General features: G+C 46.3%; 1 protein-coding gene across 1 annotated transcript in view; it reads left to right on the top strand.

Moving 5' to 3' along the window:
• LOC137535333 (zinc finger protein 585A-like) overlaps positions 1–19,580 on the top strand; it is a 250,135-nt gene extending 230,555 nt beyond the window's left edge. The window contains exon 9 of the mRNA XM_068257163.1: positions 16,223–19,580. Coding sequence (XP_068113264.1) covers positions 16,223–17,032 — 810 coding nt within the window. The 3' untranslated portion in view covers positions 17,033–19,580. The remainder of the gene's footprint in view (positions 1–16,222) is intronic.
• Positions 19,581–23,531: the final 3,951 nt, after the last annotated feature.

The raw sequence follows: 23,531 nt of genomic DNA, 5'->3' as shown, positions 1-23,531 counted from the left end.
ACGAGATACCAACAGGTAAGGTAATTGTACTCCTCACAAAGGTGGGTTGCAAAGGGGCAACTAACCGCAGGAAGCAGGTGGAGACAACACATCTGACTCCACTCGGGGTGGTCCAGCCGGACATGGGTGTGGTCACTCTGCTTGGTAAAAGTGACTGATTATCGCTATGGTTTAAACCATGTGTGGTCTGTCTACACCCCTCCAAAAGGGTATGTTGGGGGGTACGTAAAGCACAATTTGGGTAAAGAGGCGCCCAAGTGTGAATAAATTTGGATTAAAAACAAGATAAAATTGAAAAAGAGGCTCCGTTTGCTGATGCAATTGGCACTGTTAATGGCCTGAGGAAGCGGGCTTAGAATCATAAAACGCGTTGCCTGTGCTAAATAAATAACTGGAGGTCTCTCCACCTCTAGTGCTGGGGAACCTTGTCCTGGCCCTGCACACAGCTCACTGGAGAGGTGAGGAGGATTTTGGGAGGTCATGTGACATTATTGTTGCTCTTTCTATACAGAGTTTTCCTCCATTAAAGTCTGGTGATCATGTGACCATCACTGTGCCCCCACCTCAACCCCTGATATCTGAGAGACACAACAAGCAGAAGATTCTGGAAATCACCAGGAAGATGATGGAGCTGCTGACAGGAGAGGTGAGCAGTGCTGGGAATTATGGGACATTATCCAGTAACAGCAAGGGGTGTGTCTGGGTGGTGACTGTATCATTTATGTGTCAGGTTCCTAAAAAGGGTCAGGATGTCACTGTCTGTTTCTCCATGGAGGAGAGTCAGTATATAGAAGGACATGGGGACCTCTACAAGGACACCATGATAGAGAATCAGCTGCCCCGCACATCACCAGGTAAGAGGAGACTTTCATGTCTTGTAAAGAAGAGTGCAGACTGAGATCCCCTCCATCATTTCATAAATACATGGAGACAATGTACAGGTGAAAGTCCATTTATATCAGTAATTCAACTTAGGTGAAACTAATATAGGAAACCTTTGCAGGTGTTTTGGATTAGTTTGGATTAATTAGCTGATTAGAGTCTGACACTCTGAGCCTAGGATATAGAATATTTTCTCAATATACTAATGATCTGAGATTTTGATTTTAAAGAGACTCAGAGATGAGTGTTACCACAGTTTTTTACTTACCCGGGGCTTTCTCCAGCCCCATAAGCACGGATGCGTCCCTCACCGTCCTCCTGCAATCTCCCGTTCAGCCGCGGTGAGCCCCGGTAACGGGCTCAGTCGAAGCCAGTCAGGGTCGCATACATGGACCTACCGCACATGCGCAGTAGACCCGGACTGACGTCACTGAGTCTGTTACTGGGGCTCACTGCGGCTGAACGAGAGATCGCAGGATGACGGCAAGGGACACATCCATGCTTATGGGGCTGGAGGAAGCCCCGGGTAAGTAAAAAAAACTGCGATGAGACTCCTCTCTGATTCTCTTTAAGGGTTTTCATAAGCTGTAAGCCATAATCGTCAAAATTAAAACAAATAAAGGCTTGAAATATATTGCTTTGCATGTAATGAGTCTATTGCATATATTAGTTTCACCCTTTAAGTTGTATTACTAAAATAAATGGAGTCTTTCGCAAAATTCGAATTTTTCAAGTTTCAGCTGTATTCAGTCAGTGTGTGTTTCCTGCAGATGGATCCAGTAACAGAAACCCACCAGAGAGATGTACAGGTCCTCTTTATTCCCAGGATTGTCAACAGAAAGATCACACCATCCCCCACTATTATCAGGTAGGTGGGGCTGAAGGTCCCAAGAGACTCCAAACCATGACACATTCTTTCTTCCTGTGTATGCTGTTATGTCTGTTCACATTTACATTATCTCTCACTTTGTGCACTTAGTGTGGCAAATTTATGCATGGAAGTGTTGTGGTTAAAGAGGAAGAAGAAGAGACATTTGTGAGGAGTGATCAGCAGTCTATGGAAGAGTGTGACATTATGAGGACAATTAAAGAGGAACAAGAGGATACATATGTGAGGAGTGATCAGCCATCTATGGAGGAAGGTGACCTGATGAGGACAAGTAAAGAGGAAGAAGAGACATATGTGAGGAGTGATCAGCAGTCTATGGAGAAGGGTGACAGGATGAGGACAAGTAAAGAGGAAGAAGAAGAAGAGACATATGTGAGGAGTGATCAGCAGTCTGCAGAGGAGGGTGACATGATAGGGACAAGTAAAGAGGAGGACACTGTTACAGAGGACAGAACAGGTGAGTAATCAGCAGTAAATATGGAATAATGTGTATGTGTATTGCTGTTATGACTGTCACTGCTCACAGACTGGCCATATTAGGGGTTATGCTATGTGGAAACAGTAAATTTGGGCGCCTGAGGCTAGTGGACAAATCGGGCGCCGCCATTCACTCCTATAATAAATATCGTTTAATGGGCGCCCGATAGGAAAAAAGGGCGCCGGTGAAAAATAACGTTTTAAAAGCGGCGCCCGGAGACTTAATGTTTTATTACTGCTTCTCATGATTACACATTATTTAATGATTTATACATTTTTAAATATTATTTTTAAACGAAAAACAGTACAATATTTTTTTAAACATTATTTTTAAACGAAAAACAGTAAATTTTTTTTACATTATTTTTAAACGAAAAAACCAACAGGGGGGTCTTAGGTTTAGGCACCAACAGGGGGGTCTTAGGTTTAGGCACCAACAGGGGGGGTCTTAGGTTTAGGCACCAACAGGGGGTCTTAGGTTTAGGCACCAAAAGGGGGGTCTTAGGTTTAGGCACCAACAGGGGGGTCTTAGGTTTAGGCACCAACAGGGGGGTCTTAGGTTTAGGCACCAACAGGGGGGTCTTAGGTTTAGGCACCAACAGGGGGGTCTTAGGTTTAGGCACTAACAGGGGGGTCTAGGGGTTAGGGGTAGGTACAGGGAGGGTTACTTAGGCACCAACAGGGGGGGTCTTAGGTTTAGGCATCAACAGGGGGGTCTAGGGGTTAGGGGTAGGTACAGGGAGGGTTACTTAGTAATTTTTTTTTTTAACGTTATTATACGTTTCAGTATTTAAACGAAAGATTAACGTTTTTACAATTGCCGATTTAATGCACATTATTTAATGATTTATAACTTTAAAAAACATTAATTTTAAACGAAATACAGTACAATACATTTTTAAACGTTATCCATGCTTATCGTTAAAAACCCGGCGCCCTTTTTTCCCAGCGCCCCTTTTTAACGTACGCCATACCCATGTTAGATTTTTGCCATCTATAACTATTATTCATGAATATATATGGTGACAGCTTGCTAACAATAACAATACAGACACCCTGAGGAAGAGAAAGGTCTCTTTATTCTCTCACACTGCGCTGCCCTCATTTCCTCTGAGACTTTAGCAGTGGTCTTTTGCTAGTGTCAGCAGCGCTGATTGAACTAATAAAGTGTTACATTTCTCCTGTAATTCCGTCGCTGATTCCCATGCCATCGTTCTGCCACCTTAGTGCGATCCCCGGTTGCTTAGCAACTAGGGTTGCAACGTTATGAAATTCCACGGTATGATAACGGTCTAAAAAAAAACACGGTATACGGTATTATACAGTTATTTTGTCCCAGGCCCCGCCCTTAAATTAAATAATGCCCACCCACCCCAGTGTGGGGCGTCCCACTCCCTCGGCATACATGTGGTTAAGCCATCGGGAGATTTGGGGCACTGGGTAAAACTGTAAAAAGGCTCACCCTGCTCCTGCAATTTAATGAGCTTAGCTAGCTGCGCATGCGGTGGCAGTCAGCTGACACGGGGAGAGATCAAATTACAAAGTTTGCTGTTGTGCTGCTCAGTCACAGAGAGGGCATTAAGGTACATACACTGTCTAAAGGCTCATACACACGTCAGATTTTTCCAAGCGACCGGTCGTTTGGACGTCAAATCGGGCGTGTGTACAGTCGGTCGTTCAGCTGATAACGCTGGTTTTATGGATCCACCCGGCGAATCTGTCAAAACCAGCGTTATCAGCTAAACGACCGACTGTACATACACATGATTTGACGTCAAATCCGACGTGTGTATGAGCCTTTAGACAGACAATTTGCCTCTAAACACATGCAGGGCAGCAGCGAGCATTGCTCTTTTTTTTTCTTTATTCTGTCCTCAGTCAGGTCGCAGGTGGTGACACAGGGAGGAGATCATATTACAACGTGTGCTGCTGTGCCAGCTGTGTGAGGTAGAATATTAGATAGGCTAAACTCTCTTTATACATACAGGTAGGATGCAGTTCTGTTTTCCTTCAATCTGTCCTATGCAAGAGTTCAGGCAGCCATACACTGGTCGATTGCCACCAGATTGACCAGCAGATAGATCCCTCTGTGATCGAATCTGATCAAAGAGGGATCTATTGGCTGCCTGCACTGCAAACAGATTTTGAATCGATTTTACTATGAAACCGATGCACAATCTGTGAAGTTGCCACTGGCGCCGTTTCTCTCCCCCCCCCCCATACATGACCTGATCCGGCCGGCACGAGTCTCCCGGTCTCCGCTGTCTCTTCTCCTCTCTGGGCTCCAGCTTCACTTTACTTTCTGTCGGGGAGGTTTAAACAATAGAGGGCGCTCTACGGTTTAATTAAACTTCCCCCGACAGGAAGTAAGTGAACCCAGCCGGAGCCCAGCGTGGAGAAGGGAAAGCGGAGAGAGCGGGGGCACGTGCCGGCCGGATCAGGTAATTTATTGCTGCTAGCGTCGGTCGTCATATGATTACCATGCACGTTAAAACCGTGGTATACCGTCATACCGGTATACTGCGGCAGCCCTATCAGCAACCAAGGACGCTATCTATAGGGAATTGGAAAATCAACTAGAAGAGGAGAGTAATTGGCATATCTCTATATGGAATTAGCAATTAATGTATCAAAATTTGTCAGGAGGAGGAGATACCTCCAAAAAGTAATGGAAAACCAACAAAATGTCTTTTGGGGTATTTGTCTCTCTCGTGACCCTTCAAAAAATAATAATCTATCACCACATAAATTATACAAATATCAACATTGTATTCATAAATAAAAAACGAACTCATAGCACATCAATAGTCCCCATAGATGAACCCGAAACCCACCACCCACTTAAAAACCTATTCCCATCATGTTGGCTATGGAAGCCCCAAAGTGCAAGGTCGCCCCCCCCCCCCCCACCCCCCCCCCCCTGCTCTGCCTGTAGCCTGTCTAATGTTATGCTAGGCGTCCCCAGGCAAAACAAGAGTCCAGAAAAAATGAGGCATCTTCATGTGTTAGTGAAGCAGAACATCTGTTGGATTGTATGGTTCACTGATGTTGTTATATCATAAAGCAAAAAGCAGTCAGCACATGAAATTGTTAGTATAGCGGAGTTACAAAGTTCATCAAAAACATGGTGTCCCAGAGTCAGAAGCAACAGAAATTCCTTCAGTATAAGGTCATATATAATCATGAATCCATTTTCTTAGCAGTCAATATAAAGGGCCAATCGCAGCCAAGACATCACAGGATCATTAAACTTCTGCACTCAAGAAAGCAAATGGCCAAATCGCAGCCACGGATCCTTCAATACATATTGTGCTTCGTTATGGAAGGTTGAATGGATTATATTGTAATCATGATTACTATTATAGAACAGTCCCACCCATGTGTGAGGAGATCCTGATTAGTTAGTAGATCAATGAGCATCCAGCGTTATGTAGTCCTCAGATGGATAGAAGAAAACCTCTGCTGTGCTATGCTGTGGGAACAGCATATGGATACCAGGTTTGCAGTGTTAGGGGCGATCCGGTGGGGCGCCTCCCGCTGACTAGTTTCGCCGTGTAACCGGCATCATCAGAGCTGCCATATTGTCTTAAAACTACTGTTTAAATATATCAGGCTGCGCTGTTGTGGCTGTGCACATCCACCCGGGGGGAGGCCCCGCCCATCTGGCAGACATGACCATGCTCCGGTGACGCCGTGCAGGAAACAAAAAGTCAGCAGATCGGCACGGCCATCCCGGCAGGCGCGGCCATCTGGCGAACGTCACCATGCTCCGGCGACGTCGTGCAGGAAACAAAAAGTCAGCAGATCGGCAGGGCCATCCCGGCAGCTATCTTGTGGACAATCTCCTAATTAAGACCGGGGGGGGAGGGGGGAGAGGGGATGTCGGCATTTAGCCGATAGATCCATTTCGTCTCACTGCGTAGCAAAGTTACATCGGGATCACCCTCTCTAGGGTTGGGGTGAATACGATCTAAGACAAAAAATGAGATGTCGGACGTAACACGTGCATGTCATACAATCCAACAGATGTTCTGCTTCACTAACACATGAAGATACCTCATTTTTTTCTGGACTTTTTTGTTTTGACTGGGGACGCCTAGCATAACATTAGACAGGCTACAGGCAGAGCAGGGGGGGCGACCTTGCACTTTGGGGCACCCATAGACAGCATGATGGGAATAGGTTTTTAAGTGGATGGTGGTTTTCTGGATCATCTATGGGGGCTATTGATGGGCTATGATTTCGTTTTTTATTTATGAATACAATTTGATATTTTTATAGTTTATGTGGTGATAGATTATTATTTTTTGAAGGGTCACGAGAGGGACAAATGCCTCAAAAGAAATGTTGATTTTCCACATCTATAGGGAATTGCCTGCGTGTCAGCTCTTCCTGTGTGTCTGACACAGCTGAGATGCTCGGCCTTAGACCCAGAGGTGGAGTATTGGGATGTCCGTTACCTGTGAGTATGCAGCACTGGGTTTTAAATACCAAGAAGTACGGCTGTACAGCGATCCAGCCTAGGAAGAAGGGGCCGCCAGTGTGAAACGGCTGTCAGGCTTTAGTTCCCTTCACCCACTGCCTGAGTCCTCCCATCACCTCTGTATGCCAGGCTTGCTTTAGTGCCCTGCACCCATTACCTGACACCTCTCATCACCTCGGTATGTCAGGCTTGCTTTAGTGCCCTGCACCCACTGCCTGACTCCTCCCATCACCTCGGTATGTCAGGCTTGATTTAGTGCCCTGCACCCACTGCCTGGCTCCTCCCATCACCTTGGTATGTCAGGCTTGTTTTAGTGCCCTGCACCTACTGCCTGACTCCTCCTATCCCTTTGGTATGTCAGGTTTGCTTTAGTGCCCTGCACCCACTGCCTGACTCCTCTCATCACCTTGGTATGTCAGGCTTGCTTTACTACCCTGCTCCCACTGCCTGACTCCTCTCATCACCTTGGTATGTCAGGCTTGCTTTACTACCCTGCACCCACTGCCTGACTCCTCTCATCACCTTGGTATGTCAGGCTTGCTTTAGTGCCCTGTACCCACTGCCTGACTCCTCCATCACCTGGGTATGTCAGGCTTGCTTTAGTGCCCTGCACCCACTGCCTGACTCCTCTCATCACCTTGGTATGTCAGGCTTGCTTTAGTGCCCTGCACCCACTGCCTGACTCCTCTCATCACCTTGGTATGTCAGGCTTGCTTTAGTGCCCTGCATCCACTTCCTGGCTCCTCCCTTCACCTCAGTATGTTAGGCTTACTTTAGTGCCCTGCAACCACTGCCTGACTCCTCTCATCAACTCAGTATGTCAGACTTACTTTAGTGCCCTGCACCAATTGCCTGACTCCTCTCATCACCTCGGTATGTCAGGCTTGCTTTAGTGCCCTGCACCCACTGCCTGACTCCTCTCATCACCTCGGTATGTCAGGCTTGCTTTAGTGCCCTTCCCCTACTGCATGACTCCTCTCGTCTCCCCGGTATGTCAGGCTTGCTTTAGTGCCCTGCACCCCACTTCCTGACTCCTCTCATCTCCCCGGTACGTCAGGCTTGCTTTAGTGCCCTGCACCCAGTGCCTAACTTCCCCATCACCTTGGTATTTCAGGCTTGCTTTAGTGCCCTGCACCCACTTCCTAGCTCCTCTCATCTCCCGGTACGTCAGGCTTGCTTTAGTGCCCTGCACCTATTGCCTGACTCCTCTTATCTCCCCAGTATGTCAGGCTTTAGGCCCATACACACGTCGGATTTTAGCGAACGACCCGTCGTTTGAACGTTCCGTTGTTTGGACGTTTTCGCGTCAAATCCGACGTGTGTACAGACTATCGTTCGGGAGATAAGACTGGTTACCAGCGATCCGCCGGGCGGTTCGCTGGTAACCAGTCTTATCTCCCGAACGATAGTCTGTACACACGTCGGCTTTGACGCGAAAACGTCCAAACGACGGAACGTTCAAACGACGGGTCGTTCGCTAAAATCCGACGTGTGTATGGGCCTTTTGCCTTCACATTTGAAAGCAACAGATTTGACATCAGCATTGCCAGGTGCTTTTGGTTTTTTGGGGTTTTTTTTGTAGCTATGGCGGATAATGGAGTCAGTTGAAAAGCGCTTGTTCCTGGCCAGGAGTGCAATAATACAGCATTTATAATTGCTCTGCTAATCGGCCACTGGGGCGGAGAAGGAATTGGTAAGGCTCGGTTCTCACTAAGCCTGCAGCTGCCAAATGGACCTGTCAGTGGATCCTGTGCTAAGCATGTTCTGATTAGTGATGACCTGCAGTTCACATCGGTGGACAGTTCACAGCAAAAATTGACCCTTCACCCTCAAGTCAGATGAGGCAGGACAGCCAATTAAGCATTCTTACCATATGGGCCACACATCCCATAAAAGAAACAAACCTGGCAGCCATTTTACAGTCAGACTGCAGTCAGTGTAGGGAGAGCTGTGCTGCTGATTGAGGGACAGATAGCTTGCTGACACTGTTCTGTGTTATTCAGTGCTGTGTTGCTGCTTCCATAGGTGTTCTGCTCCTTGCAGTTCACCAGCTAGAGACTCCAAAAGTCATTTAAATGACTCTGATCCTGCTGTTATTTTTGTTGTTGTTGTTTGTGGTGTGTAGCTTATATACACCGCCTGTTTAGTATAGTGTAGTGTGTGGCTGCATTACTGTTACAGCCTGTCACTGTGTTAAAATAAAGTGATTGAGTGACCGTGTTGTACTGTAAAAATTGTGTGTCACCTGAGATTGTCACACAAAGCGTTTAACATGACTGTTGATTTTATAGTGCAGTGTTAAGCCCATTGAACAAAGTAGAGGAAAAGTCTGGCACTGTCACGTTTAATGATCCGAAGGAACAAGCAGTGTGGTGAATGCACAGCAAACACATGAATGACTACAATGAGCATAAGCTTACATAAGCTTTGCGGTAAATACCAATGGCAAATTTTTGCTGTGAACTGTCCACCGATGTGAACTGCAGGCTATCACTAGTCAGATCATGCTTAGCACAGGATCCACTGACAGGTCCATTTGGCAGCTGCAGGATTAGTGAGACCCGAGCCTTACCGGTTCTTTCTCCGCCCCAGTGGCCGGTTAGCAGAGCAATTATAAATGCTGGATTATACAGTGGTTTGCAAAAGTATTCGCAACTGACTGCACTCGGACCAAAGGGGGCTGAATAATTACGCACACCCCACTTTGTAGTTATTTATTTTTAAAAAATGTTTGGAATCATGTATGATTTTCGTTCCACTTCTCACGTGTACACCACTTTGTATTGGTCTTTCACGTGGAATTCCAATAAAATTGATTCATGTTTGTGGCAGTAATGTGACAAAATGTGGAAAACTTCAAGGGGGCCGAATACTTTTGCAAACCACTGTAGAAGCACTCCTGGCCAGGAACAAGCGCTTTTAAGCTGACTCCATGATCCACCATGGCCACACAAAAAAAAAAAAAAAAAAAAACACCTGGCACTGCGGATATCAAATCTGTTGCTTTGAAATGTGAAGGCAAAGCCCGACATACTGGGGAGATGAGAGGAGTCATATTTATTGCAAAAAGGGTGTGTGCATCAAACACCAAGTGAACCCTTATATACCTGGCTTTGCAGATAAGGCCTAATTAGCTTATTCATGAGACACTGCTCAAGCAAATCTGCATTCGCTTTCGCATGCCAGGGCATGCAGGGTTTTGCCAACTAACTCATCGCAAAATTTTTGCCCTGCGGGGGATTAGTTCGCACAGCATTTAGCACTTAACCAGGATCGCCACGTGGAGGCCCCCCCAGGATCCCAGGAAAAGGGGGGCCAACAGCGCACTCCAAGCACACTCACTGCTCAGAGACTCTGTAGCCGCCCCCCTGGGGGGAGGTTAAGAAGTGCAGGACGGCCCCCCCAAGCGCTGCCACTGCCAGAGAGGGCCGCCCGCACCCACCTCCAAAAGGATAGGACCTACCTTATTTCTTATTGCGTCCAAGTTGCATGATGAGATGAGAGGAGTCAGGCAATGGGTGCAGGGCACTAGAGCAAGACGGACATACCGGGGAGATAAGAGGAGTCAGGAAGTGGATGCAGGGCACTAAAGCAAGCCTGACATACCAAGGTGATGGGAGGAGTCAGGCATTGGGTGCAGGGCACTAGAGCAAGCCTGACATACCGAGGTTATGAGAGGGGTTAGGCAATGGGTGCAGGGCACTAAAGCAAGCCTGACATACCGGGGAGATAAGAGGAGTCAGGCAATGGGTGCAGGGCACTAGAGCAAGACTGACATACCGGGGAGATAAGAGGAGTCAGGAAGTGAGTGCAGGGCACTTAAGCAAGCCTGACATACCGAGGTGATGTGAGGAGTCAGGCAGTGGGTGCAGGGCACTAGAGCAAGACTGACATACCAAGGTGATGGGAGGGGTCAAGCAGTGGTTGCAGGGCACTAAAGCAAGCTTGACATACCGAGGTTATGAGAGGGGTTAGGCAATGGGTGCAGGGCACCAAAGCAAGCCTGACATACCGAGGTGATGGGAGAAGTCATGCAGTAGGGGCAGGGCACTAAAGCAAACCTGACATACCGAAGGGATAGGAGGAGTCAGGCAGTTACACATCCGGGCGGTTCTGTGTGAGGGGAAGGGGGGGTTTCAAGGGGCGGGACTTGAACTGCTGGTCTGGAAGTTGTGTTTTCAAGTGAAAAGCACTTAATGGCTGCCCCCAGCACCACTCATTGTGCAACTTTTGACCTCAGTAGAAGCTAGGCGTCACCCTGTAAAGCGGTGTTAGGCTTTCACCCACTGGCACCCCCTGTCTACACCCCCTCAGCACACAGAACCACCCGGATGAGATAAGTACTTTTCACCATTGCCCATGATTGCTTGTTCCTTCAGACCATTAAAAGTGACAGTGCCAGACTTTTCCTCTACTTTGTTGGTTCATTGGGACTAGTCTCTGTTGTCTTGTGCACGTCGCCAGGTCCTGTAGCATATGCAGCATTGTGACACTTGATTAACCAATATGTCCAGTATCCGAGTGCCTTCCAGTTCTCTTATTTACACCCAGTGTTAGGCCCACACTGCACAAGCAGCATGTTTTGTGACCGCAGTGTACTTTAAGAATTAAGCATTTGCCAAATATTTAAAGCCTCTGCTACAGTGGCTGCAAATAACAATTTTAGGTAGGTAAACACAGCGGCCATTATAAAAAAAAGCCTCTGTGTAAAATACATATTTTGAGGAATGCTGTGCCACTGCCCGGGTTTATGGACAGTTTTGACACACAGCAATTGTTGCTGAAAATATGCCCTAAAGGTTTTTGAAGTTCAAAGATTGTGAACATTTGCAGAAATGTTTGTGAATAGTCCCCAATCGTTCATTCGTGATCTATCACTAGTTTGGAGATGTATGCTGTGCCTATTGCAGTGACATAGATAGCAACGACAACAATGGAAAGTCACAGCACATGTTACATCACATCCGCTGTGACTGTCCTCCTGTTACTTCAGCTCACATTTACAGATTGCCCAGCAAGCTCAGGGTGAAGCAGAACTCCTAGGAGTGTGTAAGGGGCTAAAAGGCCCAAAAAGCCCTCTCACTAAAATGCTATGCTAAACAGAAATTTACCTTCTCAAAACAGAAGATATTTGTGATTATTCAGGTTGGATTGAGCTTTTGAGCTATCCCACAATGCACCACTGCTGAAAATCATCTATTTGTTGTCCCTGAAAGCTGAAACAAGCTATCACATCACTGCATTCCAGCAGTTCTGGAGGTGTGCTTAGCTTTCATGGTCAACAAAGGGACAATTTGCATGTTCAGCAGTGATGCATTGTGGGAGACATCATAGGCTGACACTAACATGAAAAATTGTAAAAGCTTTCTGTTTTGAGAAGGCAAATTTATGTTCCAGGTCAAATGTGCACCAGCCTAAGAGCTTCTTATGGTAGAACCTGTGTCACATGATGACAAAAAAATAATAAGGTTTTCTTTAAAGAGGAGCTGTCAACAATACTATCTCAGAAAATAAAAACCCAGTGCATATATAAGTAGATAAATACTTGCTCTACTTACATAAGATATGTATTGCACTGTCCATGTTTTGATTGTAGTGATTTTTCTATAGAAAAAAAATCCTTCTTAGGATTCTCCATTTTAACTGTGTCTATCTTAAAGCCAATCCTGATGTAATTTCCTCCCTTACTCTCCTCTGCCTCATACTGTATGCATTGCCCGCCCTCCTCCCAGTCTTCAGCCACTCCCACCCAGCTCTGCAATAGAAAGTGCATTGTCTCAGCATAAGAAGTATTGGCCAATCAGAGAGGAACAGAAGTGTGGGAGGGGAAAACAGGAGGGAAAGTGTCTTCAGCCAATCAGACTGCATTAGTTAAGTCTGAGAGGAAAGTAAAGAGGCAAAAAAAGACAACCCAGCATGCCCTGCAACTTCCTTTGTGCGACAATGTACCAAATAAGAGTCAGGTAAACTGGGGAATTATCATTTATCTACAAGAAAAGTAATAGTGATTTTTAACTTTTGGATTGCCTGGTTCAGAATCAGAATCATCTTTATTTCGCCAAGTACGTCAGATAACGTACCGGAATTGTATGTGGTGCACATGGCATTGGCAGAGACAGGACAGGACAAGACAAGGCATAGTCGACATGAGAGTAAATGAGAATATACATGGTACAAACAATAGATACAATATTGTACAATATACAATGCAAGACATACAATATTCAGATCCATGAGTCAATTTAAGGTGTATGGAGAGGTCTGCGTATGAGTTCATGGTTCAGAGTGGGCAACAGATAAAGTCTGTGATGCATGTTACAGTTCATGGTTCAGAGTGGGCAACAGATACATTCTGTGATGCATGATACAGTTCATGGTTCAGAGTGGGCAACAGATACATTCTGTGATGCATGATACAGTTCATGGTTCAGGGTGGGCAACAGATACAGTCTGTGATGCATGATACAGTTCATGGTTCAGAGTGGGCAACAGATAAAGTCTGTGATGCATGATACAGTTCATGGTTCAGAGTGGGCAACAGATACATTCTGTGATGCATGATACAGTTCATGGTTCAGGGTGGGCAACATATACATTCTGTGACGCATGATACAGTTCATGGTTCAGGGTGGGCAACATATACAGTCCATGATTCAAAGTTCAGGGTGGACAACAGTTACATGATACAGTTCATGGTTCAGAATGGGCAGCAGATACAGACCAGGTGCCGGTTGCGGATTTGCTTCCCCAGGGCTAGAGTGTTGCAGCCTGACAGGAGCTAAGAGTTCAGTAGGAGGACTGCCTGGGGAAAGAAAGTGCACTTGTGCCTGCTGGTCCTGGAGGCAATTGCTCTGAACCGGCGACCCAACGGGAGGAGCTCAAAGAAGCGATTGCCTGGATGGGAGGGGTTGAGAGAGATCCCTTTGACCCTCTTCCCCAGTCTGGCGGTGTGGAGGAGATAAAGAGGTGGCAAGGGCAAACCTGTGGTATATTCCGCAGCATGAATTATTCTCTGGAGTTTGTATTTGTCACTAGCTGTTGCCCCTGCATACCAGACGATGATGGAGGAGCAGAGGATAGATTCTACGGTGGCAGTGTACAAGCTGATGAGCAGCTTCTTTGGGATACCAAATTTTTTCAGGTGTTTCAAAAAGAATAACCTCTGCTGTGCCTTCTTTTGAATTTTGATATTGTTCTCCCACATCTAAGATCGCTAGTAAGAGTTGTGCCCAGGAACCGAGCACTCGGCACCCTGGAGACTGCGGTCTCCCCAATTAGGACTAGGTGGAGGGTGGGGGAGTGTCTCCTGAAGTCTACGATCAGTTCTACAGTCTTTGCCGTGTTGAGGATGAGGTCATTTCCCCTGCACCAGTTGCAGATCCTCTCAGTTTCGCTGCGGTAGGCAAGCTCTCCATTGCCGCTGATAAGGCTGATGATTGTTGTGTCATCCGTGAATGTGATGACCTTAACAGAGTCAGAGGTTGAGGTACAGTTGTTGGTGTACAGGGAGAACAGGAGCGGGGGCAGTACACACCCTTGCAGAGCTCCCATGTTGGTGGATCTCTCGCTGGAGAAGCAGTTGCCGAGCTTCACCCTCTGCGTTCTGTTTGAGAGGAAGTCCCTGACCCACCTGCAGAGGGAGATGACAACTCCTATTTGCACAAGATTGTCCAGCAGGATGTCTGGACAGATGGTATTGAAAGCGTAACTGAAGTCCAAGAACAGGATCCTAGCGTAAGAGTCAGGCATTTCTAGGTGTTCCGTGATGTATGCTAGGCTCACGTTAATGGCGTCCTCGACTGACCGGTTTGCCCTGTATGCAAATTGATGAGGCTCAATGACGGTATCTGTGGACTGTTTCAGGAGGGCCCGGATCAGGCGCTCAAAGCCCTTCATGATGGTTGAGGTTAGAGCTACTGGTTAGCATCTTTGTTACTTGTTAACCAGATAAAAATAAGAATCGATTTTGATTTTACGCCCGACAGTTACACTTTAAAGAGGATAGAAATCCCGGCATTCACAACCATGTAAAAGGGTTTCACACAGGTGCAGAGGAGAGGTTTGTTGCAAAGGTGGAGGGGGTTTCCCAAGTTTTGCAGGGGGAGGTCCAGTGATTTCTAGTGACACCCTTTCCCCTCCCCCACTGATCTTCTGTCCAATAGGAACTGCAGTGTGCAGCAGCTTGGTTTCTTATTAGACAGATGGAGGAGAGATATGGCTATACTGGATATCAAGGAGTATATATGGATGTATTTATACAGCTACAGAAGTATTAGTGGTTTGGGGTCTCCATGATGTAAATAGAGAATTCCTCTACCTCGCAGCTCCTATAATTTATGTTGTGTAATGTCACAGTATCTTTATTTGCACAAATTGGAACAAGATTTTGCACAATGGTAATAATAATGTGCAAGTGACACCACATTGTTCTACAAACATAACACACATTTCTTGCTATAAGTACATATAGGTCTGTTGTCACAAGACTTGAGCTAAATCTACACGCAGCGATCCGGCGGCTCGATTAGCCGCCGGATCGCCTCTTCCGCGTCCCCGCTCGCCCGCGCCGGATTCGATACCCGCTCGTCTCCGCGCCGCACCGCTTATCTTCCGCTCGATTCCCTGCCATTGTCCCCTCGCGGGGAACGAGCAGGGAATCGGTGGTAGCAAGATCCGACCTGTCGGATCTTATCAATCGAGCCGCATCAGCGGCTCGATTGATAACACACATCGGAGCCTCATCTACGCGTGTAGATGAGGCTTAACACATTGCTTCCATTGTCTCATCAATCTGTACAATCTACTGCTTGTCAATGTGTGGCCAATGCTTTAGGTGTAGGGAGGTAAATGAGATGCAAATCACTGTACTTGTATGCAAATGTCATGCAAATTGTATGCAGCTAATCACATTTCCCAGGTAATTCATTTCATTGTCCAGATTCCAAGATACAGAAATTTTGCCTGCAAAGCAAAGTTATTGTCATGTAATTGGCCGCCTGTAATGAGCACAACCTTCTGCAGTTCTCTGTCAGGCTGATAACTAGCAATGGTCAGTGATATGCCAATAACTCTGAGATGGTAAAAATTATATGCTAATTATATGCAACTTACACAGATGCTGCATCTGGCCCATTTCCAATCTGCATCATCTTTGCATCAACTTGGAGTTTATCAGCAGCTCACTGACCCTCCCTAATGATAAGTGTTCCTCCCCTCAGAATTATCTAACAGGAAGTGATGATGATTCTCTATTTGCAGGACGGAGTCCCGGCATCAGGAACCTCTCAGAGACTCGTCGCTCTGTATCCACAGACTGTACAACGGATGATGATGTCACTGGACAAGAGTCTCCTGCAGATATCCTGATTACCCCAAATATTTCCCCAGACTCCCCTCACCTGTCTAACCCTGAGGTGCCCCATAGCCAGCACAACTCTCCCCCTGCTGATGGGTCTCATTCCTGTTCCACATGTGGGAAATGTTTTGTACAGAAATCACATCTTGTCCTACATGAGAAATACCACACTGGTGAGAAGCCCTATGCATGTGCTGAGTGTGGGAAATGTTTTGGAGAGAAAGCAAAACTTGTCAAACACGAGAGATCTCACACTGGTGAGAAGCCCTATTCATGTGCTGAGTGTGGGAAATGTTTTGTACAGAAATCACATCTTGTCAGACATGAGAGATCTCACACTGGTGAGAAGCCCTATTCATGTGCTGAGTGTGGGAAATGTTTTGCACATAAAGGAAGCCTTGTCAAACATGAGAGATCTCACACTGGTGAGAAGCCCTATTCATGTGCTGAGTGTGGGAAATGTTTTGGGCAAAAATCACATCTTGTCAGACATGAGAGATATCACACTGGTGAGAAGCCATTTTCATGTGCTGAGTGTGGGAAATGTTTTGGAGAGAAAGGAAACCTTGTCATACATGAGAGATCTCACACTGGTGAGAAGCCCTATTCATGTGCTGAGTGTGGGAAATGTTTTGGAGAGAAAGGAAACCTTGTCAGGCATGAGGGATCTCACGCTGGTGAGAAGCCCTATTCATGTGCTGAGTGTGGGAAATGTTTTGCACATAAAGGAAGCCTTGTCATACATGAGAGATCTCACACTGGTGAGAAGCCCTATTCATGTGCTGAGTGTGGGAAATGTTTTGGAGAGAAAGGAAGCCTTGTCAGGCATGAGAGATCTCACACTGGTGAGAAGCCCTATACATGTGCTGAGTGTGGGAAACGTTTTGGACATAAAGCACACCTTGTCAGACATGAGAGATCTCACACTGGTGAGAAGCCCTATTAACCCCCTTGGCGTTATGATTCTTTACGGATTTTAGGGTCTGGAAGTGGTGCAATTTTTTGCACCCTTTCAGAACGTAAAACCTGGAAAAAATCATGCTGCAAGGGAGATCTGCAGCAGTTACAGTAATCGCTCACCTCCCTGGCGCTGCAGTTAGACCTCCATCCTCCGGGTGGCGCTGCAACTCTAAAGTGAAATTGTCAGCTGTTGTCATGACCATCTCACCAGCAGGAAGCAGAGCCCCGGAGGAAAGGAAGAAGAATGCCGGCCGACCTCGGGATCCCCGGGAGGTATGTAGAAACGCTCCCGCTGCACGCATTGCTCTGCATTCAGCCTCCGGCGGGTACCCCGAGCAGAGGTCGGGATTACCGCTCTTAGCTGCGGTTTTCCTCCCCGACCCTAGCTCGGGACTACCGCTATGGAGGTTAATGTGCTAAGTGTGGGAAACGTCTTGAGTGTAAATCACTGCTTGTCAGACATTTGTGTTGTGTGTAGAAAGTGATTTGGCCATTAGTGTTCTTTTCCAATGTTTCTTTTACTTCTTGCAAAGTGCACATGGCAGCATTCTTACACTGAATCCTGAGGACTCTTTCATGCTGCTCAGTGCATTGGATTGTTGCTGCTCTTTACTGTCTATATAAAACTCCTTCATCTCCTCCAGCTGTTGCATGCATTTGCAGGCGTTTGTAAGCGTTGGTCCCTAGCGTACATCAGGCATCTTACAGGCTGTGGCATTGGCTGGCTGACGGCTCTGCTACCATATATTGTGCATTTGTGGCAATTTTTTTCAATCTAGGTGTTTGTTTTGGCAAATGGCAAACATCCTGCACAGTGTTAGGCTGCAAGCACAACCCCCACCTGTGGACGTTGGGCCCCCATACCACCCTCATGGAGTCTGTTTCTGACCGTTTAGCAGACACATGCACATTTGTGGCCCGCTGGAGGTCATTTTGCAGGGCTCTGGCAGTGCTCCTCCTGTTCCTCCTTGCACAAAGGTGGAGGTAGCGGTCCTGCTGCTGGGTTGTTGCCCTCCTACAGCCTCCTCCATCTCTCCTGATATACTGGCCTGTCTCCTGGTAACGCCTCCATGCTCTGGACACAATGCTGACAGACACAGCAAACCTTCTTGCCACAGCTCACATTGATGTGCCATCCTGGATGAGCTGCACTACCTGAGCCACTTGTGTGGGCTGTAGACTCCGTCTCATGCTACCACTAGAGTGAAAGCACCGCCAGCATTCAGAGGTGACTAAAACATCAGCCAGGAAGCATAGGAACTGAGAAGTGGTGTGTGGTCACCACCTGCAGAACCACTCCTTTATTGGGGATGTCTGGCTAATTGCCTATAATTTCCACCTGTTGTCTATTCCATTTGCACAAAGTCATGTGAAATCGTCCATCAGTGTTGCTACCTAAGTGGACAGTATGATTTCACAGAAGTGTGATTGGCTTGGAGTTACGTTGTGTGAAGCTTCCCTTTATTTATTTATTTGTTTTGAGCAGTATACCTCATCTTCCCTTACTGAACAATTACATTCTCAGCTACCCATCATCTTTATCAGAGCTGTGTGTGTTGTCTGATCCTCTCCAGCTTGGCCCTGCTGCCAGTTTTGGTTTCTTTACATGCTTAACATTTCTAATGACTCCATTTACAACAGAGGAAATTTGCACAATGTTTGATCCTATCACATTCCCTTTGCTTTGTGTTCCCATCACTGGAGGGCAGTGACCAGGTGTGCAAGAGGAGTGAATGGGAGGGTGATAGGAGTGAACATTGTTGTCTGAAATGAGTGTAATTATTCATAGTATCATTTATAAAGGAGTGATGATGGAGAATAGGGGGATTCAAGGATCAGCCGCTGAGATAAGTGGCTACATGTTTAACATTTTACACAAGCTCAGCTGCTGCCAGTCCTGATGATCTCTCTGGCTGCAGGACTGTCTGCCGGTCATTGTCACGCAGGGTGAGCTGAATGACGGCTGACCCTGCTGCACAAACTCGGGGGGTGTTATATACTATTCCCCCTCCGAGTCGCAGCAACTCGGAGGGAGATGTAATTCGGGTTCCGGCAGTTGTGCGCGGGGGACTATAGCATTACTGCTGTAACCACGCCAAGCTGCGGCCTGTGCTGATAAGCCCTGCCTCGTGTATCACAGACCTAAACCAATCATGCAAGGAATTTCCTTGTAGTTTCAAAAGCTAAAAATATTCTGAATGCTTGTTCAGGGTCTGCAGCAAAAACTGTTAGCAGTAGAGGATAAGCAGGACAGCCAGGCAACTGGTATTGTTAAAAAGGAAATATTAGGTGGCGGAGCTAAGATGGCGACAGAGTAGGTTGCACATAGCAGGAGCTCCGGGCCTACCACCACCAGCGTTACCCACCGTCTGCTGCAGAGTCACTCTCTGATACCCCAGAGGATGTGCAGCACACCAGGGATGATGACCACCACCACCCGCTCTAATAAAAACAAAGGCGGGACGGTAATGTCCTCCCTCGGGTGCTTCATGCAGCTCCAGCAGGATGGCGCTGGCCTCCCACACTGCACACAATGGGCTTGATTTACAAAAGAGTGCTAACTGTTAGCACGGCCGTTTTCGCGCGAATTTTCGCATTGTGCGCGATCGCGAATTTTCGCGCTAAACGATAACGTTTTTGCGCGCAAACGCGAATTTTCAAACAAAAACTATCGTTTTCGCGGTAAAATTCGCGTTTGCGCGCCAAATCGTTATCGTTTCGCGCGAAAATTTGCGATCGCGCGCAATGCGAAAATTCGCGCGAAAACGGCCGTGCTAACAGTTAGCACTCTTTTGTGAATTAAGCCCAATCTCTCCAGCATGGCCTGTGGCTGCAGAGGGAAGAGAGCCCATCGTCTCCCGAGCGGACCCCCCACAGAGAGGATGGTTCCCAGCAGCCTGAGAGCCCTGTACACAGACACACAGGAGCTCAGTCTGGTAAGCAGCTACATGTGGCAGAGATCCACCATCTACCTACCCACACTGCAGCTGAGCTCTCTCCCCCTGGGCAATGCAAACAGCCAGAGTCTATCAGCCCCTCTGCACACAGTTCTGATTGGGGAAGTGAGGGAGAAACAGAGACTGAAGTGACAATAAAAGATATGCATGCTCAGCTAATGTCTGCTATCACTGACACATGCATAGCAGTCACAGCTAACATTGAAGAAGTGAAGGTGGATGTGGGCTTCTCAGGCAAGATATGCAATAGCTGAGGGGGGTATATCTGAATTGGAAGTGCAGGGATCAGAGCTTGAGGACATGCCCCCCTCTAGCCAGAGACATGCAATCTGTTACACAGCAGTCAGTGGCTAATCACAAGTCTGATGATATAGAGAACTGACTCAGGCATAACAACTTGTGATTCATTGGGTTACCGGAGGGCACTGAGGCTACTAAACCTGAAGATTTTATTGGCCTGGCTAATACAACAGTTTGGGACTGATCAGTTGTACAAAACCTTTGCAGTTGAAGGAGCGCATAGGGTGCCGCCCAGACGCCCACAGCCTGGTGCTCCGCCTCCTGCATTTCTAGCGCAGATTGTAAACAGCAGAGATGGAGATGCTATACTGCTCATGGTGCGCATCAAAGGGGATCTAATGGTGGAGAATACCAGAGGGATGATCTCTCCTGATTGACTTGCAGAGGAAACGGGCCTCTTTCACTGAAATTAAGCGGTGCTTGAAGGGAGGGAATATTCCCCATTCCATGCAGTGCCCGGATAAGCTATGTATTGTAGGAGGTGACCAAACTCTATTTTTTCAAGACCCCAAGGAAGTGGTGAACTGGTTAGATAGTAGACCTCCCCGTAGCTGAATATTACATCTATACTCGCCTTTGTGATGTCACTGTGTTTGATTTTGCTATGTGTAATCCTTATCTATATCGCTTGTATGTTTACTTTACATACATGCAATTGCTTTACATACATGCAATTACTTTACACCTATGCAATTGCTATACTTCTGATGGGGTAGAAAGTGATATACTGGCTAGGCAGTAGGCCTCACCATAACTGAATTTTACCCCTACATTCATCTTTATAATTAACATTAATTACATAATAATATATAATTGACATCTTTACATTAATCAACTCATTTGTGTTCCAATACCACCTATATGCAGATGATACACATCTGCACCTCTCGCTCTCGGCTCCAGACCGTAACTCCCTCCTCACATGTGTTCCTGACTGCTTGTCTGCTATATCCTCCTTCATGTCCTCTTGCTTCATAAGACTTAATATGAGTAAAACAGAACTAATAATTTTTCCATCGTCTCTGTCACCATTCTAAAATCGAAAATTGAAAATTGCGCAAAAGGTGGATCAGCGCATCACCAGGCCGCCTCCGAATGGCCTACAATCAGAGGTGCGCTGAGCCCCCCCCAGAAACTGCAAACACACCTTGAACCCAAACAGAAGCCCTGCATATACACCAAAAGCAAGGCTGCTAAGTGGGAGCAGCTGACCAAAAATGAATTAAATTAGTACATAGCAAAGAAATGAACAGTGCTACTTAAAAACAGATAAGTGCCTACCTGCAAGAGAGTGCAAGCCCCACTTGTGGGATAAAATACACACCGAGCATACACTTAGCAGCCTTGCTTTTGGGGTATATGCAGAGCTTCTGTTTGGGTTGAAGGTGCGTTTGCAGTTTCTGGGGGGGCTCAGCGCACCTCTGATTGTAGGCCATTCGGAGGCGGCCTGGTGATGCGCTGATCCACCTTTTGCACAATTTTCGATTTTACTTGGTAGCGCGCCCAGGCTATGCATATGCATAGGTTAGGATTTAGTTAGTGTTAGGTCCCCTCCCATAGGGGGATGACTTCTCTGCAGTGGGAGGGACGAGTACTTAACAAGTTGCATGCAAGCTGTTACAGGAAACCAACATCCTCCAGTGGTAGACAGGTTATGTGTATGCTAGGTGTGTATTTTATCCCACAAGTTGGGCTTGCACTATCTTGCAGGTAGGCACTTATCTGTTTTTAAGTAGTGCTGTTCATTTCTTTGCTCTGTCACCACTCTGCCTGAAATAACAATAAATGTTAATAACATTCACATAACTTTAATTCCCAAAGTACTATACTTAGAGGTAATATTATTCTCCTCTATCTATTTTATTCCTCACATTCACTCCCTAACCAGCTCCTGTCATCTCCAACTTACAAACATATCACACATCCGACCTTCTCTCACTCAAGACACAACTAAAATGCTAATACACGCTCTTATAATATCTCAACAGGCTGGCACCGCTCCAATCTGTACTGACCTCAACTTGTCTCATTCATCTTTCTTCCCGCTCTTCCTCTGCTGCTCCTCTCTGTCAAGCTCATCATTGGCTACCAATTAACCAGAGGATCCAGATTAAACTCTTATGCCCGGTACACACAATGAGATTTTTTTTGCAGATTTACTTCCAGATCAATTATTTCCAACATGTCCGATCTGATTTCCAGTCAATTTTCTGATCAGTTTTCTATTCACTTCTATGGAAAATTGATTATTAAGTAAATCTGCCCAAAAATCTCATTGAATGTACCAGGCATTAGCCCTAACCTACAAAGCTCTCCACTGTACCATCACCTCACTAGTTTCCAGATACCAACCCAATCGTAATCTCAGATCTGTACTTGACCTGCTGTTGTCCTCCTCTAGAATTACCTCCTTACATTCACATATACAAGATTTTACACACGCTTCACCCCTCCTCTGGAAAGCCCTCCCACAACAACATTCTCCAACCTTTGTTACCTTTTAACGCTCTCTAAAAACTCACTTGTTCCGACAAGCATACGCTCTACCTTAGGCCACTTCCCCTTTGTCCTAAAGCCAATTTGCACTCTTACTAGATATCCTAAAACACACTGTCTCTGGGTATGTTTATTCTATACTACCCCACCTCTTGTTCCTCCCCCTTCCTTTACATTGTAAGCTCAAAGGACAGGGCTCTCTCCCCCTTTCTTGTCTTGGAATTAATTATACATTTTATTCGTTGTTACTTTTGTCACTGTGATTACCAATTCTGTATTTTGTCACCAATTCTGTATTTTGTATATTTGTGTATTCCATTTGTCTGTATTATTATGATGTACCCCATGTTTGTTTCTTACTTTGTACAGCGTCCTGGAATATGTTGGCACTTTATAAACCAATAAATAATGCTACTACATTTGATTCCGATATGCATCATTTCTGTTTGTACTGCTTGTAAGTTCAGTTTCTAGATACCTGTGCAGCTGTTATATCTATGACGTTTTCTAGAGCATTGTTTATATGAGAGACTACGGTCATTTCTTAACAGTTAGGCTTTGCGGCACACACACCCTGCAATGTGCTGAACCCGGATCTACTTGTCTGCTTGGTCTCCATAACCGTAATCAGCTAATGATTATCTCTTGTCATATTATTAATATTTGGGATATAAGCCCCAATGCTTTATTTAACCCTCCTGGCGGTTTAAAAAAATCCTCCAGGGGGCAGCA

The sequence above is a fragment of the Hyperolius riggenbachi genome, chromosome 10 (assembly GCF_040937935.1).
Source record: "Hyperolius riggenbachi isolate aHypRig1 chromosome 10, aHypRig1.pri, whole genome shotgun sequence".
NCBI lineage: Eukaryota > Metazoa > Chordata > Amphibia > Anura > Hyperoliidae > Hyperolius > Hyperolius riggenbachi.
The sequence above is the reverse complement of the archived record's forward strand: the minus strand, read 5'-3'. Positions and strand labels throughout refer to the sequence as shown.